A 12,262-nucleotide genomic window follows, 5' to 3' on the forward strand; every position below is an offset into this window, starting at 1 on the left:
ATTTTTGTTGAGTGTTTAGGTATTGAATAGATGTTTCCTGCAGAGAGTTAAGTTTTTTTGTGATGGTGGCTATCGATGCTGCATTGTTTGGAGTTTGAGATTTTATTTTGAAGGGCCGTCTTAATTTTGATTTGTATGCTATGTTGAGATATGCTCGGAGCATTCTGTGGTTGCTATTAAAGTTAAGGTTAGCGATGGTACTGCAATCATCAAAAGAATTACTTTGGTTCGTAAGAATATAATCTATTTCATTCCTATACCGTCCGTCCGGTGATATCCATGTCCATTTCCTTGATGCCCTTTTTTTGAATTTACTGTTTAGTATTTTCAGATTATTTTCGAAAGCGAATTCCATCAGCTTTTGCCCATTCCTTGTCCTTTTGCCTTTACTATGAGGGCCCAGTACGATATCTTCTCCATTCCGTGGATAACCAACTTGAGCGTTAAAGTCCCCCATTACTATGCAGTTTTTGTGCGTATATTTTTTGATAGCACTATTAAGGCACGAGTAGAAGGAATCTATCTCAGAAACGGTAGATTGCTCTGTCGGGGAGTATATTTGGACAATAGACCATCTTTCTTTCTTAGGGGGTATTGTTATATTCAATACAGCAATTCTTTCCGAAATGCCGACTATTTCTTCTATAAAGCTCGCCAGCTCTTTCTTTATTACGAATCCTACACCGTGTCTTCCTGGTGTTTCTCCTATGTAGTATAATATGAATTGATTGTAATCTTCAATTGCCTCGCTGTTTCTTCTTACTTCACTTAAGCCAATAATATCCCATTTAATATGTTGAATAGCATGTGTTAATTCTTGTAGGCTCTCTTCTGATCTCAAAGAAAGTGTATTATACGTTGCTATGTGGTATACTCGTTTCCGATTAAATTTCTCGTTTTCAAATTTATCTGTTGTAGGTGTTAAATTGTTTGGACGGTAGTGGTCGCTTTTCCCCGCGGTGACCGGCCGTCTTGGGGTGGTTGCTCTGGTTGTTTCGTTCGGTAGGTACGTTTTGTTAGATTGTTTTCGTTTTCGTTTCCGGTTGTCGATGTCTATTGGTGGTTTTTTGAAGTTGTTGGCAGTGATAGTGACGTAGATCTGCTTCTCGCCACATAATCCAGCATGTTTGTTTTACTAACCTTCTTTGGAGCGGGCGTAGTTAAGCGGTGTGGTGATTTGATTGGAGAATCTGTGCGGTCTCTTTTCCTTTTGTCCCTTTGGTCTTCTTTCGGATCTTTGGTAACCAATTTATCTCTTATGAGGTAACAGATTTTGCCCTTCGCTCTTTCTTCCTTCATTTGAGGTAGAAGCTGCTTTCTCTTTTCCAGAACTTCTTTACTAAAATCCTCCTTAATATACATATCTGACTTTAATTTCTTTTTGTTTTTAAGGATTTCCTTTTTTCTCCAATTTGTTGTAAAAGTTACGAGAATGGGACGGATTTTGTTATCACTCTTTTCGCCCAATCTGTAGGCGTTGTTTATTTCGTGTGGGTTGATATGGATGTTCATCTCCTTTCCAAGCAATTCTATAATAGAATCGATCTGGGACTCACTGCGATATTCTTCTTTTACCCCAAAGAAAATTAGGTTATTTCTTCTTTTTTCTTCTTCCATAGTTTTTATTTTATCTTGTAAGTTTTTTAAATCCATTTTCAGGCTTTTATTTTCTTCTAAAAGTGTAATTAAATTCCCATTGATACTTTCCGTAGTTTTTAGTTACCGCTTCCGTTTACGTTGGCAACCCTGATTTAAAGTTGGTATTACCGGTATTATGATGGCAACTCTAATAGTCTATGGTGTAGTTAACTTTGTTAGGTTGGTACTCTTGATTGAGTGGAGAATGGTTACCTACCCTCTTTGATTAGCGTAAATATTTGATAGTAATCACATCACTTTTTCACTGAACTCTTCTAGTGGTTATAATTATTAATAATTATTAGCCCAATTTGTTTCTTTAACACTATTTTTTAAGTTTGTGACAGTTATAACTTTATTATATATACATCTATATATATAAAAATGAATTGCTGTTCGTTAGTCCCGCTAAAACTCCAGAACGGCTGGACCGATTTGGCTAATTTTGGTCTTGAATTATTTGTGGAAGTCCAGGGAAGGTTTAGAAGGTGAGTAAGTATGATAGAAATGCTAAGAATATAATAAAAACAACAACTTTGTTTTTCCTTAGAAATAGATGTATTAGAGATATTTTAGAGATTATCATTGATTTTCTAAGATTATCGATGTTAAACAATAAAACATTGTAGTTTTAAAATTGATTTTGCATTATTTAAAACATCGTTACATCTATTTTTCGAATCTATATATAAAAAAATAAGTGGCATTTTTTCGATGTCACTTTATAACTTAAGAACGGGCTCAGCTATCCAAACCAATTTTTCAGGGTTTGTTCGGACTATTTAGTAGATAGTTTATGTGAAGTTTGCACAAAATTGGTCGAGTGGTTCTTCATTTATTACATTTTTTGTAACAAATGAGATTTTTTAGATGGGTAATTGTACTGTCAAATTAAAAGTAAGTATGAATTAAATAGAGTAGACTCATCCACCAGTTTCAATAGGTAATACGTCTTATTTTAATTTATTAATTCCAAAAAAAAAACATTTAAAAGTACAGCGTTTGCATTTACTTTCATGTTTAAATATACAGAAAAAAGTAAGTGCCATTAATTTTTATTCGTATCGATTGATGGTTTGTCCACAAGCACAAAATTCTCAAGAAAATCTCGAGATGTGGTAAACGATATCCGTACATCGTTGATATGTATGCCAAAATAGAAACTGAACATCTTAATTTTATTCGTTTCAACCAAGCAATACTAAGATCCTAAGAATATATTCATTTGCAAGATGCGATAGCGAATTATGATAATGTAAATGACATCGGGCGATTGACTATATTGCCATTTTCGTTTATTGGTTGCACACGGCAAATGAACGAATATGCGCAAGACACAATTTCTTATGTACGAAAAATAGTCAACCGGATCTGTTCATTACATTTACATGTAATCCTCAGTGAGATGATAAAGAATGATAAAAACAATTTATTTTAAGAATAGTCGACAACTAATCGTCATGACATTACAGCACGTTTTTTTCGGAAAAAAAATGAAAACACTTATGGATTTAATTGTAGAATTATGTATATTTGGAGAGGTACGTTGCCACATGTACCCCATTGTATGGCAAAAAAGGAGATTACCGCATGGACATGTATTAATTTGGCTGGTACATAAAATAACTCTGGATCAAATCGATAACGTTATATCAGCCGAAATTCCCTATCAAACTCTTTTGATAGGGAATTTGATGATGATGATGATGAACAAGAGTTATTTCACGTGTGTCATTAAAATATGATACATGGTCCATGCGGTGAGCTACATATGAGTTCGTTACATCTATTTCTCGAATTCAATAATTTCTTCCAGTCAGAAAAAACAGCGATGTTATCAATTGACATCGATGTTTAGAGCTCCAAAAACATCAAGTATCAATGTTCGGTATTGATGTCATTATCAACGCCATAATCATATTTTTGTAACATGGGTAATCGCTACTTTGTCAAACATTTGATGTTGACCCTGTTATTCAGAAATCAAATTGAAAGAATAGTTATATCTTTATAACTACATATTAATTCACATGAGGTACAAAAAGAACCTTAATTTTAACTAAATTCAGTTGTTTATTGACTATCAGATCATTTTTATGTACATAGATTGTTTGATAAATCTTAAGTTTTGTCAGAGAAACAAAGTCATCGACATAGTCCACCGGATAAGTAAGTTGAAGTGGCAGTGCGCTGGCCATATTTGTCGCAAAACCGATAACCGTTGGGGAAAAAGTGTTGGGCTGATTGATTGATTGATTGAAGTTTTGTCACATATTGTATTTATGAACGCAACCATAATATTTGACATTTGGCAATCAATAAACAGATCGTCTATCGATTCCTCTAATGACAAAGAGTGCATCCTATTATCACCCTATATATTATTGTACTCTTTGCTTCTATCTTTGTGAGTTGACGGTTACCGCTACGGACATGCTAACCGCACTGATGACCAGAGAGACAGATCAAGAAAATAGTTGTGTTGCTATGTCACAATTGCGTTCTTTAGTGAGTGACAAGACAGGCTTAGGCGTGCACATCGAACGCAACAAAAGCGAGCACGATTTAATGAAATTGAGAGATCCCGCAGAAGCAGTGCTCCTGTGATCCTGGAACGAGCTGCATTCCCCTATGATCCAGCAATAGATTTTTGTGCCGACAAATCGGTAACAATTGGGGAAATTACAATAATTTGTAAATGTTGTATGGCGTTAAAATACAGTGTTGAATCTACTGGATTATGTTGTGCTGGAGGCAAATTAAAATTACCACAATTAGTCCCACCACCAGATTCCTTGCGCTCTTTAGTTTCTGGAATGTGAAATGATTCTAAACATTTTTGGCCAACATTCAAATCATTTGGCGTAACACATATTGTTCAGGAAAATTCAAATCTTTAAAAATTTTAGTTACAGTTTCGCTGCGTGCAAAGGATTCTATGCACATCACATTTGGACTAATTTAAGTCTTTCGATTATGGCAGTACGAAGTTTGCCGGGTCAGCTAGTATAGTATATTTATTATACTAATTTTAATTTAAGAAAATTTAAGTTTCACTTAAATTTTCTTAAATTAAAATTACTCTCAATGTTCAAACAAAAGAAGTTTCAAACTCCTACTATCATCTAGTAAGGCCACGTAAGACTGCAAATCTCGGGGTCTCGAATTCCAGGTCAAACCAATAAAAAGTTACACCGTTTTTCTGTTAAGGAATTCTCACTAGCGGCTCGAAGTCAGTTAAGCTTTTTTTATGTTTGTAGGTGGGCTGGCAAATGGGTCAAATGATGGTAAACAGTCACGCCGGCCGGTTGACCTTGGTACTTTAAGATATAAAAATCATTCAACCTTGGGAACTAACTTATTACCTAATGTGTTATCCATTGTACCTGTGGTTATATTGACTTACTTTCCCATCAAATCGGAACTCATCAATACTTAGTATTGTTGTTTGTCAGCGGAGTATTTTATGAGTGGTTATTCTTTAGTTTTATCAGATTATACGCGTAATAAAATAGAGTATACATTTACATTTGTCTGTGCTATTGTGCCCAATAATATCTCTTGAGTAGAGTAGAATTTAATCCAAAAAGTTCTAATCACTTGGTGGTACCACCCACTCATCAGATATTCTGCCGCTAAACACAGTACGCAGTATTGTTGTGTTCCGGTTTGAAGGGTGAGTGAGCCAGTGTAACTACAGGCACAAGGGACAAGTTCCCAAGGTTGGTGGCGCATTGACGATGCAAGAAATAGTCATTGTCTATGGGTGATGGTGACCACTTACCATCAGGTGCCCCATATGCTCGTTCGCCAAACTATTCCATAAAAAAAAAATTAAAAAGAAAATACAGTAGTCACCCCGATAGACCAAACAGCATAGCTCATATCTTAACCTTAAATGTACTTTAAAACGGTAGAGATCTAAGTATGCAAAACGGACTACTTTCTCTCATCTTGTTTACAAATATTCTTTAATATCTCGAAAAGTATCTAAATTACAAATAAACATGATGAATATTTTTGCTTAAATTGCTGATAAATTTTATGCGAAACTTTAAAACGTCTACAAATTTCCCCATAAACGATTTTCTCTATCCCGATTCAGAGGCGACCTAAGGCATGTGTGACGTTGTCGACCGTCCACGGTTACGCATACGCGAAAGTTAAAGGGGTCTCGCGCTTCGAAAGTTATGAGTAAAACTACCTGTATTGGATGTGTAAACCTTAGTTTCGGACGGTTGAATTGTTATAAAATATACTGTAAAGTTTGAAAAGAATTTGCTTATTTTGTATTTTAAGTGAACCTTCATTTAATATATAGTATCTGCATTGTTATTTGTTATAAATAAACATCCAACATTCAAGACAAAGGAAAAAATACTGAGAAGTGATTATTAGCTTACTTATATATGAATATAGACCATTTATAAAATTATAAATACATAAGGCAAATGAATGTATCTGTCTTAACTTTCTATTCTCTTTATATAAAACTTTAATCTAATTTTAGAAAAATAATCCGACATTAATTAAAGTTAGTTAATGTGCCGGCATTTCATACACTATAACAGAAAATAATACCTAATATTTACAATAACTAAATCAGTTAACAGTTTAAATTTAAACATACGCCTTGCCTTGATTTTGCTTACACCGACTTTAGATATAAAATAAAATACATCCGTATAATACATACATTCATAGTTACTATACATCAGTAGTTTTACAATATTTATCTTACCAAACTCATCAGTTCTGTCAATAATAGAAACCTCCTGACCGAAGGTCGGTTACAAGTGTGTACAAACCCAAGAGTACTCTATTCCCTCAATCTCGTAGGCCGATGGGACGGTAATCCGATACGACATCGGCAAACCTCACACTCATTGATAGTCAGAGTAAACACCAAAACCTGAGAACTAGCAAAGAAACTGAACAAGTATTCCTCACTAAAGTTCTATAATCGTATACAGTTTTAATAGGAATAGCCTGAAAAATCTAAACGCGTTTTTAAATTCTCCACATGTTTATAAATTTAGCAACCGAAGCAATGTGGTGTTTTCAGGGATTCTTTTGTGTAACCGTATGCATTGTCCAACAAAAGATTTACTGACTTCGCAGAGTATTCAGTAATAAGTTTACTCCTTGTATTAATGTTATGTGTATTACAGTTGCTGATACAATCGCTAGTATTTTTCAAAATTGTGATGTACTGTATGTATATATCGTCCTTATTGATTACGGCCACGCAGGATATAACGGTCAGAGCACAAGTGTGTGCGCTCAGATACACTCTGTATTCCCTCACTCTTGTGATTATAAGATGTGATAGACCGGCAAATCCGACACGAGTCAATCATAATAAGGAGCAGAATTAACGGCTTTTATAGCCATTATGGCTAATGTAAATACACAGGACATGACAGTCAGTACAAGCGCACAAAAACACTCTCTATTTAAATAAAACTAGTTATAACGGATTTGAATCGACGAGTAGGCTACCCGTCAACCCGTCTACCCGTTACCACGAACGCTGTAAAGTGCTCGAAACGTCGGGATGTCAAAAAGTAATTAATATACGCGATTCAAATCCGTTATAACTAGTTTTATTTAAATGTGTAATAATCGCGAAAATTTAAGACAACACTCTCTATTCCCACACTCTCGCGATTATGAGATGTGATGACGTGGCAATTCCGACACGAATCGATAATAATTACGAGCAGAATTAACAACTTTCCGTAACACGGAACTACAAACCCTTAAAACGTACTGTATAAAAATTTATTTTGAGAATATATAGTCAAAATTTTTATCTCATAAAATTTATTATGAAATGAATGTTTCTATCCAAATTCATACATAATTCCAATGCTATCGCAGCTACCTTCTTCACAACAAAATATGGCATGGAAAACGACTGCCCTAACACAAAGTAAATGATGTTTATATATGTCTTATGTCTATAAGGGTCAAAGTAATTTCTATAAAAGTAAAGTAAAGTAACAGCCTGTAAATTTCCCACTGCTGGGCTAACGGCCTCCTATCCCATTAAGGAGAGGGCTTGGAACATATTCCATCACGGTGTTCCAATGCGAGTTGGTGGAATGCACATGTGGCAGAATTTTAATGAAATTAGACACATGCAGGTTTCCTCACGATGTTTTCTTTCACCGCTGAGCACGAGCTGAATTATAAATATAAATTAAGCACATATATATAGTGGTGCTTGCCTGGGTTTGAAGCCGAAATCATCGGTTAAGATGCACGTATTCTAATCACTGGGCAATCTCGGCTTCGATAATTATATATTAATCTCATTGTTTTGAAGAGAAGCTAACATGTAGACACCATTCATTGTATGCTAATTACGTAGGATTGGCTCAGGCCCTGCATTGTAAAGGTATTGACCGACTTTAATGGTCAACAGCCTACCAAATAATAACCAAATAAGTCCCTTAATCAGCTCTTACGACACCCTCGTTCTGGGATAGATTGTTTCTATTCTACTCTTTGGGAAAGTCACACAGCTCATATTAAGTATGATTAATTTTAGCAATCAACGCCCAACGCATCTAACGTGACGCTTTACCCAGCGGTGCTCGAGACAGGGGGGCGCTACCGTTGCGAGGTGTCTGGCGAGAGACCACTCTTCCCGACCGTCTCCGATCATGCTGATATGATCGTTGTGGGTATGAACACTTATTATTTACATATTTATTATTAACCTATACGAAACTAGAGCCCATAGAATAGCAGAAATAAACACCAGCGGTATTAACAAGTCAGTGCTATGAATCCTTTTTCTTGACTTTCAATTCCATCTTTCAGCTCTGCCTTCTACAGGACCAGTTATAACCGGTTCTCGGCTGCGATATCAGATCGGGGATCGAGTTCAAGTGAACTGCACGTCTGGACGCTCGCGCCCCGCCACGAGGCTCTCGTGGTACATCAACGGCGAACCAGCCCCGCTCTCCAGTGTTCTCGAGCCGGAGATTTACAAACACGAAGATGGCTTAGAAACTACGAGTCTTGTTCTCGACTTTAAAGCTAAGCCGAAGCACTTTCGGAAGGGAGACTTGAAATTGAAGGTAGGAAAATTACCGCGTTTCCGTGTAATTTTCCAATAAAGTTATACGATGATTATATTTTACACTTTGGAGTTGAATAAGATTATACAAATATCAAACTAATGTCAAGTGGACAAGATTGCCTAATAGCAGTTCCGATTTGCTATTATAATAAGATTTCTTGCTCTATGGACAATACTTTCAAAACTTTTACGGATATGATACAATTTATAAATTAGAAGACAACTGAAATTATTTTACGTGTTAAATTTAATAACATAATATATAAATAACCGCAAGATTATAGGTTTTGAGGATTAATACACCATTACCGTAAATGCTCATCAGCAAATAAAAATAGGATGAAATTGTCCAATCCAACATAAAGGATATCCGAAGTTATTATTTTTACTTGTTCCGTAATAAAGTAATATTTATTTATTTTTATCCCGCAGTGCCTCGCAACAATCGCTACAGTGTACTGGCGCAGCAACGAAGAGAGTGTGCAAGGGGAGCGGCTGAAGGGCTATTCCCGCTCCAAGGAGTCGCTGGAGGGCGCCTCGCGCGCCGACCGCGTGCAGGCCTCGGGCAAGTCCGGCGGCCGCGCCGACCGCGTGCCCGCCCTACCACTGACGCTCCTAGTATCTCTCCTTCTCTATTTCTCGACGAGATTTCACAAAATGTAAGGAAACATTTTGCATTCCATTAATATTCAGCACGTTTGAAGAAACTTAAACTCTCAAGAGCGCCATGGATAAAGAAGAATAAAAGAAAAGTAAATTCCAGACCTTACTGACTTAAATTTGTGACAGACACTAATTTAGACGTTAGATAACTAAATAAATTACTACAATGGTATTTATATTACAATATTAAACAAAGAATACCCATAACTTCAGGTAATAGAAAGATAAGGAATATTATGTCGCTTTAATTGTAAATACGACACTAAACATTGTAAACGTGTATTTATTATAAAATAGTAAAATAAAAGCATAATATATGTATTCCAATTAAAATTAATATTGTCGGCTTAATTTATTTATAATCTTTTTTGTAATCTTTTACTTAAGAATGCTCCAAAGATATAAATATTACCAAAGTATAATATCCTGTTTGAATATATATCAAAGATATATTTAAAAATGTAAAGGCGACTACAACCACAAACCATACTGTTAATTGTCAAAAAAATAAAAATCTATCATTTATAATACTACTCAAAATTGTTTTATGATAAAGAAACAAATCATAAAGAACAATCAAAATAACATAAGAAATTATCATGACAAAGCTATTTTTATCTTAACATTTAATAATGCCATAATATTTAAATAGACAATATTTTGTTTCTAATTTACAAAATATGAACGCTACCGCCATTATGTAGCGGGTTGCGAAACAAAATTTAAATTAAGAAGACAATGCTAATTTTAGTAAATTTAATCCAATCAGAGAACTGTACAGGAATGACTTGTATAACAGATATTTTTATTTAAAAATGGAACTTGTTCTGTAGTTAAATATTAAATCGTAACTATTTATCGTATAGTGTATAGACACGCAGTCAATTTCCGGTATAACCGTTGTAATAATAGGTTAATCGATTATGGTTATGTATTAAAGAAATTTTAAATTAGGAAATATAAAAAGTTACTTTATTTAATAACTATTATAAATGTTTTAAAAAAATATTAAATAAAATTGGTACATTCTTGCTTCAACGCGAATATTTCTCGTAAGTTCCCCTTAATAAATTGGTATTATTTATATTAATTTATTTATTAATTGTATATTTGTGTACTTTCCATGCATTATAAGAAAATAAAGTCATTAATATTTACAATTTTATAAGCGTTAAGTTAGTAAGACTTTTCTATTTTATTTAACTAATAACTAACTTTTAAAGATGCGGTAAAAATTGTATACGACGACAACTAAACAGCCAAAAAACCATTTTATTTAGAATATCTATACATACACAGAATTTATATTAAAGGTGGTATAGCAGATTTATTCTATTGAATGAACAAAATTGAATTAATTGAGAATGAAAACATTTACATGGTTTCACCATACAAGTACTACTACAAAAGTAGTAAAAGGTTTAATATTTTCTCAGTACCTGATATTATGACTTGCGAATCCAGTACAATGATTGTAATTAGCTCTTTATGTAATAATGATTGCTTTGAAAGATGCCCTTAAAATTAATAATTCTTTTATAAAATTATTTACATTTTAAATATTATTACTTAACTGTAATTTACTTCCAGATGCATTTTACTACGAAATTTGTTAATTAATTGTTTTTAATTAAAATTCGTATATATGAAAATGGTAAATAAATGAATATTGTTGCTTATTGTTATAAGAATATAATTATATAGTATGTAATATGTGTACATAATGAGTATAAACGCTCAACGTAATAAATATAAGACAAATAACGCTTTTTTTGTATTATCAACCTGATCCTTTCAGCTTTATACTATCTCTTTAGTAATTAATTATTTCTTTACAAAAACTGTTTCATATAACATAGTTAAATTTATATGAGCAGGTTCATATAGTCCAATTTAACATCACAAATCTAAGCTCTATTACTTCAAGCTTTGACCACAGATTATGAAAAAAAAGGATGCGGCGCTGGGAACATCTGTGTTGCAGAACCATCGATAGTCAATCTGTTCCGGTTATCGATAGTACGTACTATCGATACTATTGATAGCTCTCTATGAACACTTGATAACAAGACGATACTATCGATAAAATATCGATTATGTTACTTGCACCTTAACTATCGATATACAAAAAAATTGACTGTAAATAGCGTAAATTCTCGATAGTGACTATAATTATTAACTTTCGATTGATGATTTATATGTCTAGATAGACTAGCCAACGCTTGGCACACTAATTTTCGCGTCTTGTGTAACACGTGTAACTATTATGACGATTGACGAGTGTCAATACTACGCACACTACGGTAATAATCATAATTGGCATTATTGTTTCAATAATTGACTATTTATCATATTATGTTTTATTTCGAAATAAAATATACAATTTATGAAAACAAAACGACAAACAGAACTCGGAGAGTTATATTTAAGGTAAGTTTACCACTGTGTGAGTGAGTGGGCCAGTATAATTGCACAAGGGACATAATATCATAGTTCCCATGGTTGGCAGTTACATGTCGATGAGAAAGTAATTAATTATAGTCGCTTCATTATTGCCATTGTTTGACCTCTACACTGAGAGCCTCCGATTTTGATGGGACTTTCACTGAGACAAAGCTAATGTAGTAAGAAGTAACTAAGACTAATTAATTATTAATTTTAGAATTTTGTACAAATAATAATAAAGTCACGCTGCAATGTACAAATACTGTGCAGTACCGGGTGCAACCCTCGCGCGTGCCTCCACTCGGTGCCTCCTACCAACGACTTAACATCACAAAGCTACATAACACATACAAGCCGATGGTTTTGGAATCTCCCATTGCTTCGGTTGTCTGGAAGAGATGGCTAACAAGCCATAAGTACGCC

General features: G+C 34.1%; 1 protein-coding gene across 1 annotated transcript in view; it reads left to right on the forward strand.

Annotated features, from left to right (window-relative positions):
• Nucleotides 1–11,158, forward strand: part of LOC124531744 — a 90,958-nt gene extending 79,800 nt beyond the window's left edge. Inside the window, exons 4-6 of the mRNA XM_047106257.1 lie at nucleotides 8,195–8,330; nucleotides 8,470–8,729; nucleotides 9,164–11,158. Coding sequence (XP_046962213.1) covers nucleotides 8,195–8,330; nucleotides 8,470–8,729; nucleotides 9,164–9,394 — 627 coding nt within the window. The 3' untranslated portion in view covers nucleotides 9,395–11,158. The remainder of the gene's footprint in view (nucleotides 1–8,194; nucleotides 8,331–8,469; nucleotides 8,730–9,163) is intronic.
• Nucleotides 11,159–12,262: the final 1,104 nt, after the last annotated feature.

Source organism: Vanessa cardui, chromosome 8 (assembly GCF_905220365.1).
Source record: "Vanessa cardui chromosome 8, ilVanCard2.1, whole genome shotgun sequence".
Classification (NCBI taxonomy): Eukaryota; Metazoa; Arthropoda; class Insecta; order Lepidoptera; family Nymphalidae; genus Vanessa; species Vanessa cardui.